The sequence below is a fragment of the Vigna angularis genome, chromosome 4 (genome assembly GCF_016808095.1).
Source record: "Vigna angularis cultivar LongXiaoDou No.4 chromosome 4, ASM1680809v1, whole genome shotgun sequence".
Classification (NCBI taxonomy): domain Eukaryota; kingdom Viridiplantae; phylum Streptophyta; class Magnoliopsida; order Fabales; family Fabaceae; genus Vigna; species Vigna angularis.
In genome coordinates this window covers 30413651-30430630 of record NC_068973.1, presented here as the reverse complement: position 1 = coordinate 30430630, position 16980 = coordinate 30413651, and the positions used below count along the sequence as shown (strand labels likewise).

Genomic DNA, 16980 nt, shown 5'->3' with positions numbered 1-16980 from the left:
GTAATAAACAGCATCCCATGGTAAAAGCCTATGATTTGTTTCAGCGTACAACAGCATTAAGAAAAAGTTGATGATACATGCATTGCAACTCAGAAAAGAAAAACAGTGGAAAGCACGTGGTTCATGAAATACCCCACACACACCATTTTGTCAGTGTAAACACTGATTTTTCTCTTTGCCTGCAAACTAGATCAGTTTTACCGTCTATTGCGTATGTCCAAAGCAAGAGCCTTTAACTTGTAATCAAGAGCTTAGTTTATGCAGTAGACACAAGGATTTTCAAAGACCCCACTCAGCCACTCACTTGTGTTTCATTTCCTTTATCTTATAAACTATAATTTTGCCAAATAGAACTAAATCACTTATGATATGATCTACGGACTAATTTATGCTTCAACTATTCCTTCTTCAACACGAAGATGTAAGTTAGAGATTTCACTAGTTATATAACTTATAAGGGAGTTAAAGAGCCATGCAAAATGTTCCTTCTGGTCAGTCAAAATTGTTTGAAAGTGATTAAATTGGAAAGTGGTATGTTTTAAGTGTAATATACATTACTTTAATCTTATAAATCCGATAAGCGTTTTTAAAATGAAGTTTACAATCATTTATATACTATAAATTGATCAATAAATAATGTATAATTTTTAACATACCTCCTTTTATTAAAAATATATACATTATATACGTTTTGATACGCGATTAGATATTAATAAATGATCCAACAATTATATAATAATAAATAAAACCAACCCAACAAACAACTTTTATTAACATAACTTTTAACCTATATTATATTAAGAAATGAATTTTAACTCAAACTCAATTTTATAAAATTTACACTTTTATTTATATATATATATATATATATATATATATCCACACGAGGAAATGAAATAATAATTAAAATGATTTGAAAAAGAGGTAAATGATAATTAATTGTGAATAATGACATTAACACTCACTGGGAATTCATTAAGCTCTTAGATTTGAGGAGATAGCCATAATTATAATCATAGTCATAAACTATATAACAGGTATGCACCAAACACTCTCTGTAGTGTTGTTTTCTTACACCACAGCCAACTCCTTCATTTTGGGTCTTGATCTCTCCTGATGAGAGTCCGGAGATATGGCCTTCCTTTTGCTAATACTGTTACTGTTATGGTTACTAATGTTAATGATGACATTCTCATTCTCCGAATCTATGCAACTGTTAGCAGATTCTTTTTCACAAGAGTTTTCAAGGGATTTCAGAAAGTATGACTGAAGCTTGTCCAAATCTGATAACTGAAGAGGCTTCAGCAGAAACTCTTCTGCCCCTCCTTCCAAGCACCTATCAACAATGTCATAAATTTCTCAATTACATAAACTATTATGCCATTAGTATCAGTGACAAAAAAAAAATCCGTTTCCTTGATGCATTGGGTGTGTTTTAATGTCACAAAGTGATGTTTTTTAAGGACTGCAGTGCAGCTAATTATGGTAAATCTAAAAAGATCAGTTTTAAAAATTGCAAAGAAGAGTTAACTCAAATTCCACAAATGAAGCAAGAAAACTCACATGCTGATTCTGGAAGGTACATTTTCTGATGACATAATCACGACGGGAACATCTTTCCAAGAAGATCCCTGCAGCGGTAAGCAATGTCAAAACAAGAAAGAAAGGAAAACAAAAAGAAGGACCAAATTAAAGAAAAGGGAAAAAAAGAGTGAAAGCAAACTTAGATCCTGAGATCTGTAACTTTTCCTTTTTCTTTTATCTTTCTTTTTACTGAAAACTACATTATCACACACTGGCTATATCTGTATGCAATGGTGAATAAAAAGATGAGCAAGTTGAAGAAGCAATGTGAATTGGAAATATTTATGATGGGATTAAAAATTATTGTAAGTGTTGATTGAAGGAGAAGGGAATGTTTGGAATCTTTTAGAGAGTGTGAGTACATGCTATTGAAGCTAAAAAAGACAGAGGGAATTTCGGGAAGGTGTCGGGGAATAAGAGTTGTGTGTTGACCTTGACTCGTTTGAGTAAATCATAGCCACTCATCCCAGGCATGCAATAGTCTGTCATGATCAAATTCACTTTGATTCCCTGAAATTCAAAAGATGCAACAGAAAGTACAGGTTACTGTTTGCTATTAATATGGAATATCTCTCACCCCACTACACATACGTATTACTGTCACCAAAAATTAAAGAGAGAAATGACCACGATCACCTACCTAGCTAGCTAAGTACCAAAAACCATATTCAATGGTCTTTGCCCAAACCTTTTTGTACCCGTTTTTCTTTTCCAAAAGACACCCTTAACTTAAACAAAAGAAAATAAAAACAACTGATGTAGACAACAGTAGATACGATTCTGGGAGCGTGCCATTCGTGCATCAAAACAACAATTACGCCTACGTACACGCAATAAAAAGCTCTTAACTTTTTCCACAAATTGTATTATTTTTCATGCCATGCTTATGGGATTACAATGCCCTCGGATCTTCAAGAAAACTACCACAAACAATTATGCAGAACAAAGGTAATAATATTTTGTTATCTTATGCAAATGGATACATAATATGCATGCGCGATCTTATGCAATGGTGGTGAAAGAGAAAAAGAAAGTCACTTTTTATGACTCTTGAGATTAGTCTTAGCCGTCCTAATAAACTCGCCCTTTACGTGATTCCACAGAACTCAATGTTATTTACATTAATAACAATTTCAGAAACTTCCTCCTGCTTAATCACTATATACGTGTACCTTTTGAAGGTAATTTTTCGAGAGAAAATTAATATATCCCCACAGCTCATCTTATGCCCTATTATACATTACTTATGATAATTTATTCTGGCAATTGAATGCTGTTACTTAAGTGGAAGAAAACATGAAAGGAATAACTAATGCTGCATTACAGCGAAAAATGGAAGCCATTTAGAAGTTGTGGCTTGTTTTGAAAACTAGTTTTGTAAGCGAATTAAGAAAGAACATACTTTCTCTGAGGGGAAAGAAAAATGTCCATGGAATGAAATTACAACTCAAATCAATGGACTGGCTCAAATGTAGTACACAAGATAAACAAAGAAAAGAACAGACTGAGATTATTATTACCTCTTGCTGCAATGGTTGAGGTGGAGGAGGAGATGATGATTCTAAAGAGGTTGAAGAAGTAGTATCATGAAGGTCATCAACCAACCCGAGATATTTCAAAGCCTTGTCTCCGGAGTCCACGCAGGTGACTGCTTAACAAATAATTAACACAACCATAAACCAAATTAGCAACACTCAACCTGAGAAATAAGAGGGTAATGGTAGCAACATTAGAACGGTAGGGAAGAATTAAAAGAGAAAAAAAGAAAAAGGGTACATATTGTAGGAACCTTTGCATGAAGAACCTCTTAGGAGCCTCTCCAAAAGCTTCCTATCTATGACACTGTCGTCCACTGCCAACACATGAAAATGTTGCTCCTGCGGTTGCGGCTGTTTTTGCAGTTGTTGTTGTTGTAACTGTAGTTTTCTGTTATCCACAAACTCCATATCAGGGTTGAGAATAAGCTTCTGAACACTATCTATATGTTTACTTGCAATATATATAGCTGGTTTAAAATGTATCAGTAATTCAGGGAGAGAGAGAGAGAGAGAGAGAGAGAATGGGAAGAAGAGGTGGAATGTAATTATCCCTGGTAGCTTTTTGTTTTGATTTTTGATTTATTTTTTTGTTTTGGTATGAGTGGGTGCATGAGAGAAAAAACTGTGGTGGCACAGTGGCATGGATGTGGTGTTGTTTTTGTGTGCGCTTAGCTTCTTCATGGTGAGATCTTCTCCCTAGATTCTCTCTACCACTTTGGTACAACCACCACACATACATAAGCTTTCTCTCTCTTTCCCCTTTCAATTAGATTTTATTTGATTGCTGAGGAAAAACCCAAGATCTTTGTTCCCATTCGGTCATCATGATGATGGAAACAAGGTTGAAATTTTGGGTCAGGATACCATTGCCTTTCAAAATTAAACCAACCCTTCTTTCCTAACTAATTAAACCGCTTTTACTTTCTTATTAATTTTCTCAACTACATTTATTAATTTTCCAAGGCCAATGAGTGGGGTTTATTTTGTTCCCTTTTACCTTATTCTAATATTCTTGCTTCTCCACCCACTTTTGTTTACTTTCTCATCGTAAAATACAGTGTTTTGTGTTACTCATAAAGTGCATGATGCATTGGGTAAGATAATTTCGGAGACTTTTCTCCAACTAACGGATAATCTTACATCACCCTATTTTACTTTAGCCAAACATTTCGCTATGGAATGTAGGATGTGACCCCTAATTAAATAGGATCCTTTGCTATCATTTTCTTGCAAAAAAGAGAAGTTCCCATAAACTAAAGTTAATAAAAAAATTTCCACTCATTTTGGGTCATTAACCTCTTCTTTTACTGTGAAGTTCAAAAATTTCTGTGCGTCTTATAAAATGTGGAGAAATTGTAATTTTGATGTTAAATATCCTCTCACATGCGAAAACCCATCAACTCCTCCTACATGACAAACTCATTCTGTCGGGCACGAAAAAAATCGAATAAACAAGGTACATGAAATTAACTCGGTCAATTAAGATTGTTTGAACTCCTAGGTGATTATTGTGATGTTTCATCTTTTCAATGCCTTACTGGTATGATAATCTAATCTTAATTAATATGGTTAACTGCCAAGTACCCAAATTTACGCAAACAACAATAACAAGATCTTTATGAAATCCCACCGAATATCAGAAAATAGATGTTTGCTTACCTGAAATTGGACGCAATGTTGACATCGCCCCCCAAGAGTAAATATTGTGGAGTTTGGGTAAAGAAACGAGGAAAATTACTAAAAATTCAATACATGATATGATAAATTTAATAAATAATAATGTATAATTTTAACATGATTTTTTAAATTTAACTGATAAATTATTATTATTTGTATGTGATATGTGAAAGCGCAACCTAAGAACTGAAAAATAAAAGAGGGAGAATGTGAAATAATGCGTAATACATTTACACAAAGGTTAGCATTAATGTTTGAAGAGTAAATGGTAAAGGGACGAAGAGATAAGTATAAGGGTGGGGGAGTTGGGACCAAAATGGGGTCCAGTTGGCAAAATTTGAAATCTTGGGTGGGTCCAAGCAAATATAATCTTTTGTGGATCCCAAACCCATTCCTCTCTTGTGATATAGATTTCCCAATATTTGGAATCTGTTCCCATCGAGGGTGTCCAAAGCAGAAAGTTTTTCCTTTAGGGCTCAGTCAGTTTGTTCAAAACCCCTTTTTCACACTTGAGTGTGGGACCCAATTCTTGTCTGCCACGTGTTCCTTCCTTTCAAGTGTAGACCTAATTATCTTCTGACATTGGGACACCCTTCTAACGTGGTGCCTCATGAACCGTCAGATCACATCACTGTCATCCTCAATCATTTTACCTCTTCTCACCTTACCTCCCCCAATTCTACTTCTCCTTTTTTTTTTCTTCTCTTTTCCCTTTTTTTTTTATTGCTTTAATATTTTAGACAATCCCATAGCGTGTTTCCAAAGGACTCTCTGTTTTTGCAACACACGCCACACAAAATAATCAATTTACTCTCTCAGCAAAACCCCAAAAAACCAAACCATGCAACCACAAATTCATCTACAACCATCATGCATATAATATATCATATAATATATAATATATATTCCTTCATCATAAATCAGGATTTAAATTATTTAAATGTTTTATGTCCTGCAGCTACCTTAATTGTAGAGTTTCAAGCCTTCTTACACTAAAAATAATAATGCACTTTTTTGCTTGGGTAAAATTAAAAACGAATCTCATGCTTATAATGTTTTCATCACTCGATAAAGGCGACAAAATGATTTATGTATCCATGACTCAATCAATCCATATCTATGCTTAACTTTAACGTAATATATTTATTTTTATGATGATAAAATTAAAATAATTTTGGTTGACTAATGGTCAACCCTTATTTTTCCTATGTGCGCTGCATTACAATTAAAAATGTATCAGGAGGTTAATTCTTCATAAAATTCAATAACTCTTACTAAAATGTTTTACTAGTGCATTTTTAGGACGATTATTTGTTTTATCAAATTATATTATTGATTGTTATTAATTAAGAGGTGAAAGTATTTGTTGTTACTTGTATTAAAGGCTATATAACCACTGAATCAGTAATTAAGTTCCTAAGAGAAGTGATTTTGGTGAAAACAATTGTAGTTAATTTTTTAGGTGGATATGGCACAATGCAATTCAAATGTTCAAATGGCTTAAGCGTGAATGATACCAAACTAATAACAAAGACTTAATTGTTTAATTTTTAACAAATAAGAACTCAATTAAGACAGAAAAGTGAATGATTTAGTTGAGGGATCACATACATAATTAAACCTTTTAAATATTGTTTAGACATTTTTTAATGTTTTTTTTATTTAATTTATTTTTAAACTCTGAATTTTATAATATTAATAATTTTTGTGTCACTCATCCATTTATAAGATTAAAGTCTTAAGTGGATAAATTTATAATATGTTGTTCTCTTGAAACATATTTTTTTTTATTCAGATTTACAATACAATAAAAAAATGTTACCAAATAATATTGAAACACAAAATAATAAATAATTAAATTAAACTAGGCTTTTTGTGTCACTCATCCATTTATAAGATTAAAGTCTTAAGTGGATAAATTTATAATATGTTGTTCTCTTGAAACATATTTTTCTTTATTCAGATTTACAATACAATAAAAAAATGTTACCAAATAATATTGAAACACAAAATAATAAATAATTAAATTAAACTAGGCAGGTTGGTGAGTCAACCCAACTCATCACGGGTTCAACTCAAGTGAACTGAATTCTAAATGAGTTGAATTGAAAATTGACCCATATAAAAAGTTTTATTTTTTTCCAAACCAACCTAACTCGAACCCATGATGGGTCAAGTTATTCATCTATACATATACTAAATGACATGAATTTAATTATCAAAAATTACTGGGTAATTAATCTGTTTATTAATTGCTTTTATACAAAATTTATCGATAAAAACATTCCTTGCTAACGTTGAAGTCGACAACAAGTCAAATTTGATTATTTGTAGTTCTGTATCATAGTTCAACCTAATATATCATATCACATGTCAAACTAAATTTATCAAAGTAAGATACCAAATACATATTAATTAAAAACAAAAGTTGAAAAGTAAAGTTTAAATGCCAGAAATACATATTAATGTGGGATGTTGAACTTTCTAACTGATCAAGCTTTGCAAATTCTCACTACTGGAAAAGGGCGATTTACAGACGGCATATTACCGAAGGCTTGAAGCCCTCGGTATTAAGGTGATTACCGAAGGCTTTTAAGCCGTCGGTAACATTCTCGCTAATTTAAGTTCGAAATTGAGGTTTTCGTTCCTAGTTTCATCACTTTCCTCAACTTCACGCTTCGTCACTTTTCCCAAATTTTCCAATTTCCCTCCCCTTTGTTCTCTTCTCTGAAAGCTTCCCCCTTCCCTTCTCTATTCTGCTGGTGCCCTCCATTGTGCCCTCCAATATTGAGCGATTTTGGGACAAGTGAGGGTTGGTTGGTCGGTTTGGGGATTCTTTGGCTGGGATTGAAGATGGCAGTTTGGGGGTTCTACGCCTAGGTTTTCTGAGGTTGGTTTGGTGGTTCTACGGTTGGGTTGGTTGACGCCGATTTGGGGGTTTTGCGGCTGGGTTCGTTGACGTAGGTTTCGAGGTTCGTGGGAGATGTCCGGAACGCGGCGGCAACGAGAGTCTCACTGTCTAGCGAAGACTTGTAGATCTGGAGTGAATAACATTGCGATGGTGATGGAGGTAGCGAGACGCGCTACAGCTATTTTCGTGTTTCTGCTCTTGCAAAATTGGTGGCGGGGGAAGATGACGTATCTGGAGCGACGGCAGCGAGGGACATTCAAGGTGGAGGGGAGCACGATGGTGATCCGAGATGCATCGGCAATGTCTGAAGCATGACAGTATCAACGACGGGTTCAAGAAATGACCACCCAAGTGGCTCAAATGGTGACTGTTATCAATCAGCTGACAAGGAAAAATGAAGAGGAGAAAGGGGCAACAAACAATGAAGCACCACTGATGGTAGCTGTTGCCCCATAATTTCAAGAGATTGAGTGTCCTACCACCTCTGTATACTCTAATCCTTCTTTCACTGATTCATATTATGCTTTAAATTCTGATAATTCCAATTCTCTGATGAGTGATGATTATATGAGTGCATCTATTGATATTTCTGAATGTGTATGTGAACCTTATGACCATAATTACACTGATACTCATTTTGAAAAGCTAGTTGATGGTTTTAGGGAGTTGGCTATGATTCATGATTGTAATAGCTTTGTTGTTGTCCCTATATCTGAATTTACCACTGCTAATGTTCAATTGAGTGAAAATGTGTATTATGATGGTGATAATACTGAACCTCATTCAGTACTGTGAAATGCATTTTGATGCTGATGTGTGTGAGCTTGAAATTGATTTCAATGTGCTTGATCATATGCATGATGTGCCTGTAGAAGTTGTTGATTTTACTCCTTGCTTTGATAATTCTAATATCATAAATTCAGCATTTTCCATTGATAGAGTTCATATACCAGCATCTAGTGTTTTTGATGATTCCACATATTTAAATGCACTTTTTGATGAGGAATTAGATGCTCACGATGATAGACATGCAGTTTTTGATGATGTGAAAGTTGATTTGGCTGATTTTGAAAATGCTTGTACTGATTTAGGATTAGAACTTGAACTTGAGTTTGCTGGGTTCTTAAATTCTTTAGAACTGAACAATGAAAAACTCACTGCTTGTACATGCCTTGGGGGTGGTTGTGAAATTTGTGAAGAAATCATTTCTGCCATATGTTCTGCTTGTATTTGGTTATACATGATTTTGTTTTCTTTGCCATTTTGCAGGTTTTGGTGGGTATTATTATCTCTTGGAGCCACTCTGGTGGGTGGGAATGATCACAAGTAAGCTTTTAGTGTTGTTTTAATTTTGTTTTTATGCTTAAAACTTTGTTTTTTAACATGCTTAAAACATCAAAGAAAGTTCAAAATCATTTCCTGCTTCGTATTAGATCATTCCTATGTTCATAGTGTCATCAATTCCAAGAGTCAATTATGTGTTGTTCTGTTCTGTTCTTTAAATCCAACTCTACAGAGTTAATGTTGGTTTGAAATCTGTTACTGCACTTTATTGTCAAAGGAAGAAAAGATTGTTTTGCTAACTTTGAATCTAACTTTGAACTTGATTATTGTGCAGAATTAAAGGAAGCAAAGAATGCTAAAAACACTAAGGCAATTATTTGGGAGGAGGAAAGTGCAGAAAGGCTTGGAAATATCTGTTTTGGTTTTTTTAATAGGAATTAGCTAGTTTTTAGTTTTGATTGTTAATACTTCTTAGATTCTTTTACTTTCATTGATTCTGTTAGAACTTCTTTTAGGTTTCTTTCTTTTCCTGTTCCTATTTTCTCTTCCTTCTTTTAGTTTCTTGTTCTGTTGTTGTTTTCTTAGTAGTTATTTTAGATTCTTTTCATTTTCTAGGTTCTGTTTGAGCTTGTAAATTAGGATTTGCTGTTTTAAGATTTCTTTTGTTAGATTGTTAAGTTGATGTATGATTGTATCTTAGTGGACTGATATTGTTTGCAAATCTCTTTTCTTATAATTTGCTTTTCAGGCTCATACTGCATTCCATCTTGTTGAGCCATGCTTTAGTGGCCTACTAGCTTCTCCATATGACCCACAACCTCATGTTGAATCTGACAACGCAATTTGATGTTGATGGAAATGATACTGTAAGTTAGTTCACATTTTTGTGTTAGCAATTTTAATATGATTTAAGGCATTGTGGGAATTGCTCAATCAGTAATGATATTTTGCGGTAAAGTTGTTGATAAATGTAAAAGATGTTTAGAATTATTTGGTAAAATATTTTAAGTTTTGCTTGGTATTATATGTTTAGTTATATATTTATGCATGCTTATAAGAAGATTGTATCTTAGCAGAATGTGGGTGGGTTGGTTGAACGACTTCCTAGAAGCTCCCGTCAAAGGAAGCGAAAAGATATTATTGATGATTCTAACTATTCAATTGATACTGTAAGTTGCTTCTTCCTAAAATTTTAATTTATTTCCTTGATTAATAAAAAAGTTTTCTGGTGTTGTTTCTGCTTTTCTATCATAGCATAATGTAAATTGCTTGCTTATGAGAAAATTCAATCATAGCAGAATGTGAACAGTTTTGATGATCTGCTTCGTGAAAGATCGAGTATAAAGAAACCAAATTATATTCTTGATGAGTTAGAAGAAGATTTAGATATCTTCACAGCAAACATGGGAACCCTACAGAAAACATCGTCAAAATTGAAAGAAGTGACACTGTAAGAGATTCTTTTTCTTTTTGGGTTCACAATTCTATTCTTATTTAAGTTTTACTTTACTTTGATATGAGAAAATATTATGTAACTATGAAATGCCAACTCATAATATGAAGAGTCAGATAACTTATAATTTTTTTGACAAGAAAACAATGGTAGAACTAATGACAAGAAAGCTCTAGTTTTTTTCTTTCTAAACATTTTTCAACCCTAAATTGTCAAGGTAATACACCAGTTTGCCATTATTTTCTTACCATGTTTTTTAAAAATGTGAACTGTGTCAGAGATATCTTATTCATACAGATAATATTTTCTATTATTCCATCTTTTAAATCATGTCTTTTTATACCAATTAGGGAAGAAGAGATCCTAGAAATGTATACAAGTATGTTATCTCAATGCATAAAAAATCGAGGGATGCTGATGCTAATCAAATGAACGATGTCATCTTTCACAGCAAAAACATTACAGTGTCATCAGGTTAGTATGTAAAAACTACTGTATGTGTTGAAAATTTTGATCTTGCATGTGTTGAAAATTTTGATGTGAAAGATGAGTACTGTGATACCTTATAACTGTGGGTAATGGATGATGTTGAAAAAGATTTTATTAGTTTGAGGTTACATTTTTTTATGATGTTTTCTGTAATGCAGTACTCTTGAAGAGTTATACAACTTAAAAAAGTTAAGAATATGTAAATCATCGAGACATCAGGTGCGTAATAGATTGTTCATTGTTGTGATTATCTACATTTATCTTTGTTTCTTATACTAATACTAATTAATTTTCTTTTCAGGAAGCATGTTCAAGCTGCTCCTTTTTTAATTGTTCGAGTGTCTATTACTTTTATGTAATTTTTTACTAAATTTTTCATATATTTTTGTTTCATTTTAATATGTATGAAGAGAACAAATTGTATTATTTGAGAGTAAATGCAAAAGTAACTAAATCATGTTAAATGTATTATGATTTTATGGCTTTTAATCTCAAGATATATTTTTATTATGTTTCATTGAGTCATAAAAGTTATTGTGGATTGACATGAAAATGAAATATATGTGATTTTGATTGGTATACAACATTGAAAAATGGAGACATATACAGTTTTATGCATAAATGCCAAATTGCGTTGTCAGATTCAACCATGCATGCTATCAAAATATGGCCAGATTCATCCTGCTCAGCTGATAGGAATGCCTACTGCTACAAACAATATTACCGAAGGCTTTAGCCATTCGGTGGCCTTCGGTAATTACCGAAGGGCAAAAGCCCTCGGTAATTACCGAAGGGCAAAAGCCCTCGGTAAATGTTAGCGACAAGAGATTTACCGAGGGCTTTTTGGCCGTCGATAAGCCTTCGGTAATGACCTTTTACCGACGGTTTTGGGCTATTTCCGAGGGCTTTTGGCCTTCGGTAATGCCCTTCTTTTTTGTAGTCTTGAGCTAACAAAATTGTTGGTTACGTGAAATGTTTGAGGTATGATTTTACCATTGACTTTAAGGCAATAAAAGAGAATATTATTGCATATTCTCTTTCTTAATCGTTTTAAATAGCTTGGTCTAAAGAAAAATCTCAATAAATAAATACATTGAAGTCTACTGAAGAAGTATATTTAGAGTTAAAAATCATTATATAAGCATGTTATAAGGATCAGCCTTTGGAAACCTAATTACATTACATGACAGATTGTTAAGGGGAGATTGGTAATTCCTTCCATAAATGATTCAACCAACTCTTGCAGGTTTCATAGTTCCCTTATTGGTGGTCATGGACCTTTGCCAGAATTATCGCTCTATTTTTTTAGCGTAGAATGTATAAGGAAGTCAATCTTATGTTCATCTGTGCTTAATATGTGGAAAAGCTAAATCAACCAATGTTCATCCTTAAATTTGTTGCCATTACTTGTTCCCGAGAAAGACTAAGAAAACTTAGTTATGGATTTTCATCACTGGTTTTATCTTCCTGGTTTGATAGTGATTAACTATATTTTATTGAGAGGTTATCCAAATATCCATCCTAAAAAGTGATTAACTATTTTTTATTAAAATTTCGTAATGAATTTTTTTTTCTTTCAACAATTAACGACTACCAATTAAATTTTCCAAAAATTTTTATTTTAATAAATAAATTAATTTAATTTTTCATTTTTTACAAAAATACATGGAATTACCGACGGAATCAAGTTCGTCGGTAAACGATGTATTACCGACGGATTTTATCGACGGATAAAAAAAAAGTGATTACCGACGGCTTTTGATCTTCGGTAATTATCGACGGCCAAAATTCGTCGATAAATCTGTCGGTAAAGCCTTCGGTAATTACCGACGACCAAAATCCGTCGGTAAAGCCTTCGGTAATTACCGAAGATCAAAATTCGTCAGTAAATCCGTCGGTAAAAAGAGCGGCAAAATTCCCACCCATTTTTCCTCTCTCACTGTGCGAAGAAGACTACGTTTTAAGAGCATTTTTCACCTTCTCACGGTACAGCAGCACGGCAAGGGTGAAACTATCTCACGTGAAGAAGCTCAAGATCCAGCAGCTTCTATCCAGCAACAACACGCTGAATGTATCACGGCTGGAGGCAAGAGGAGCCACCACCGAGAAGGAATGGAGTGCACGGTGAAGAAGCAAAGTTGCACGCACATGGAGCTACTGTTACCACAGCCAGGAGTGTGTCTCGGCCTGCAGCATAATAGGCATGGTCCAACACGTGAAGATGGTGAGAAGCAGCATCCAACAAGTTTCCAAAGCACATTGATGAACCACACGGAACGTCACCGCTGCTGTGGGAGAGCGCCACCGCTGTCGTTGGAGAGCGCCACCGTTGCCTAGGAGAACGTCACTGCTGCCATGGATGCTCAAAAAATAATTTAGGAATTTTCCAAATTTTAGGGTTTCTAAAACAATTGGACAACCTAAGTTTAGTCTTTGATTTTGGTTTTGGAATGAATTGGATTGTTGTTTTGGTTTAGGAATGAAGAAAGTTTGATAAAAAAAAAATTTGAGGAAACAGACGAAGGGGAAAGAGGAAGAAGATGAACCAGATCGAGATAATTACCGACGGACTTACCGACGGCTTTTTTCTTCGGTAATTACCGACGGATTTTTTTGCCATTTCCGACGGATTTATCCTTCGGTAATTACCGAAGGCCATAAAAAGCCGTCGGTAACGGTTACCGACAACGTTATTACCGACGGAATTAGGTCCGTCGGTAATCCGTCGAAAAAATACCATTATCGACGAATTTTTGACGTTTCCGACGGATTTTGACCGTCGGTAATAAATGTTTTTTTTTGTAGTATAGACTCTATACAATCTATATATTTTTTAAAATTTTCATAATACACTAAAATCGTTACCTACAATAACGATTCCAGTTCATAATTAAATTACTCTGAAATTATTACCAATTTAAAATTAATAGTTTTGAACTCGTTAAAAAGTGCACGAATTCAGTTAAAAATCCATCAATACCGAATTTGTAAGAGAGTATAATACTTTTTATTCAAAATATTATATTGAATTCGTTAGAAGTGAACAAGACTTCAATTAAACTTAAAACATAAGTTCTCTTATGATTTTTTTTAATTAAAACCACTATTCTCAATCATGATTTTTTATAATTAATTACGGCCTAACCTAATTATGTTTTAATCTAATTATGAAAAATAGACTAAACTTTAATATTATCCATAAGTTGTCATTACATTCTACAATTTCTTTATAATGTCGTCATTAAGTATAATGACTTACACTTGTGCAGTCAGGGAAAACAACAACGATTATTTTCGTTAATAGACGGCGGTTCCTAAACCGATGCATATACAGATGAGACAAAAAGTCTACTCCTTTTTGTCTCGGTTGTGAACCGAGGCAAAAAAGGGTAGAATTTTGCCTCGGTTCTTAGGCAACCGAAGCAGTAGCGTTTTTGTTTTTTTATTATTTTTTTTGAAGGACTTTATGTCTCGGTTCTTTTTGAACCAAGGCAGTATGTCGTCCTCTACTACCTCGGTTGTGACCTGGACCGAGGTAGTAGAGTATTTTTTATTTTTTTTTTGCCAAACTTTATGTCTCGGTTGTGGCATGAACCGATGTTGTAGAGGGCTTGCTGCCTCAGTTATGGTCAAACTGAGGCGTATTCCCCTATTTTTTTAAGAACATGTTTGTTTCTGCAACATTCACAACTGTAGAAACAGACCTGCATATAATTTTACAGCCAGAATAATCAGGAAGCATATATTTTCAATAAAAATTATATTAAAACATAAATGCATTCAATGTAATCGTAAATCAACTTCTTAGAAGCTTAAATCAATTCAATGTAATCATAAATCAACTTTGAAGCATAAATCAATCCAATGTACAAATTTAAACTAATAATAATGTACAAAAGCATAAAACAACTTAGAAGCATAAACTTATAATTTACTATATCCTAATATCTACTACATACTATTATATAGTTGAATTAAATATTTAGCTAGTATTTTCCTCACGAGTTTAAGTGACTTCTCTAGAATTGGAGTAGTCATATTGGATCTCTACATAAAACACAATGATTTCAATTAGTGTATATGAAGTCTAAACTACAGAGAAAATAAAATTCAAACCTAAATATTATTGTTTCTCATCCACTGGTGTAACGTGTACGAATAATGATCATCATCCAAAACATGATGTAGTAACCACACTCATATGACTCATTTTGTCTATTACATTATAATATATCATCATAATTATAAAATGTTAAGTAACATCATTGGAATGGTACAAAATGTAACAAAGTATGAACTAAAATACCAAACCTTAAGGGGAACCCATGCAAGCTTTTTAGTTGTAGCAATAGATCTCCTAGACAACATCATATGTGTTGCAAGGGAACTATTAAAAAAATGGTTTTAGCATACATTTATATAAGAAAGAAAGTTGAAACATTGAGGTTCTTACCAATCTACTACATGTCTAAGAGGGCTTGGAGGAGACGTGCAATGAACAAAACCAGACAGCAGTGTTCTCCGATATGGAGATCATAAGTAGCTGCCAATGACACTTGAAATTGGTAATAACTTAATTGTCATATACAAAAATTCATAAATGAAACTTTAAAGTTAACAAACTTCACTTACCCAAGTATATAAGGGAGAAAATATATGTCCTTCCCCATTCCAAAGCAGGTGATGATGTATGTTTGGATTTCATCAAATTTATTTCTTTCATGAGTCATATAGGGGTCAATGAACCCATATACATCATTGAACCCCATCTTGTTACTGACACCAAACATATATCTGAAATGAAGAAATGATCTGATATAAGTAATTTGATAAAAAAAATTATATAAAAAAGTTATCATAAACTTACATAATCCATAGTTGAATGAGTGTAATATTAATTTCTTCTCTCCCCGACGCAAGCTCCCTAACATCTTGGGCATGCAAAACCTCACCACAAAAATACAATATCTAGACAAAAACAAACAACACATTGATTAGTATCATGATTTCTAACCTTAAAAGTTTATTTCATCACCAAATACCCCAATTTAATACAAACAATTCAAAATTATAATCCCTAACTTCTAAATTTCTAATTTCTACATACCTAATTCAAAATTATACACCAATTTACATAATCAACTAATTCAAAATTATGTTCCCCTAATTTCTATATCCCTAATTCAAAATTTACATCTTCAACCAATTTACATCTTCAATAAATTTAAATCTTCAACCAATTTACATTCCCTAATTTCTATATTCCTAAATTCTATTTTCTAATACATTATCAAAATTCAAAACTATACACAAACTCAATCCAATTTCTATATTCCTAAATTTTATTCCCTTAATTATTCCTATCAATATACATATACACAAATTACTATCAAAATAAAAAAATAACGATGGTCTAAAGAACATACCGGACCAACAAGAACAACAACACCAATGGCGGATGAAGGACGGTCCAAACCACGACAGTGGTGCACTTGGCAATGGCGACGGTAGCAGTGGTGCAGCAGCACGTCGGAGAGGCAAGGAGCAATGGCGACAACGACAATGGTGCAGCGGCGCGACATGGAGACAAGGAGCAGTGGTGGCTACGGTGCCTAGAGGTTGAGCCAGCAATGGAGACGACGACGGGAATGGGGCACTTGGCCATGGGAACTAACGGCGAGGCAGCGATGCAGTTGCACGAGAAGACCGGCGACGAGGTAGCGCGAGGCAATGCGAGGCTTCTTCTTGCTTGAGAACACCGGCGGCATGGTGGCCACGGAGCGGAGGAGTGGTGGCGACGAAGACTACGTTGTATGGAGGGCAGTTGGAGAGTGAGAACAGTGAGAGGGGAGAGTTTGCGTGAGAAGAAGATGAAGAGCAGTGAAGGGCAACTTCAGTTTATACAAAGCTATACTGCCTCGGTTCAACACTTAACTGAGGTAATACAACCATATTGCCTCGGTTATAAGCTCACCCGATGCCTAAACTATCAGAAAATAATTAAAAAATGAAAAATATAATGGCAATTTTGAAAATATATTCAC

At 33.9% G+C, this 16980-nt stretch overlaps 1 protein-coding gene and 1 long non-coding RNA gene across 5 annotated transcripts; one reads left to right on the top strand and one right to left on the bottom strand.

Moving 5' to 3' along the window:
- Positions 1-892: 892 nt before the first annotated feature.
- Positions 893-3846, bottom strand: LOC108331683 (two-component response regulator ORR9). Its single transcript, XM_017566554.2, has 5 exons — positions 3374-3846; positions 3105-3232; positions 2017-2094; positions 1564-1631; positions 893-1336 (listed from the first exon to the last, which is right to left on the bottom strand). The coding sequence occupies exons 1-5, from the start codon at positions 3528-3530 to the stop codon at positions 1072-1074; spliced, it is 696 nt and encodes a 231-aa protein (XP_017422043.1). The 5' UTR covers positions 3531-3846; the 3' UTR covers positions 893-1071.
- Positions 3847-7290: 3444 nt separating this feature from the next.
- LOC108331684 (uncharacterized) lies at positions 7291-11404 on the top strand. Of its 4 annotated transcripts, none has more exons than XR_008248196.1 (8): positions 7292-8148; positions 8980-9036; positions 9329-9860; positions 10071-10163; positions 10293-10444; positions 10798-10921; positions 11095-11155; positions 11238-11404. It is a non-coding gene; the product is annotated as an uncharacterized LOC108331684 (long non-coding RNA). The 4 variants fall into 4 exon arrangements; XR_001832420.2 differs by having other exon boundaries at positions 7292-8196; XR_001832421.2 differs by having other exon boundaries at positions 7291-9036; positions 10068-10163.
- The last annotated feature ends 5576 nt before the right edge of the window (positions 11405-16980 follow it).

Bases quoted from the DNA above. Each gene is read 5' to 3' on its own strand.
- LOC108331683 (XM_017566554.2), bottom strand. From the start codon at position 3,530: ATGGAGTTTGTGGATAACAGAAAACTACAGTTACAACAACAACAACTG. The intron at 2,095-3,104 runs GTAATAATAATC...TTTGAATTTCAG, and splicing joins CTCAACCATTGCAGCAAGAG to GGAATCAAAGTGAATTTGAT. The intron at 1,337-1,563 runs GTGAGTTTTCTT...CATTGTTGATAG, and splicing joins GTACCTTCCAGAATCAGCAT to GTGCTTGGAAGGAGGGGCAG.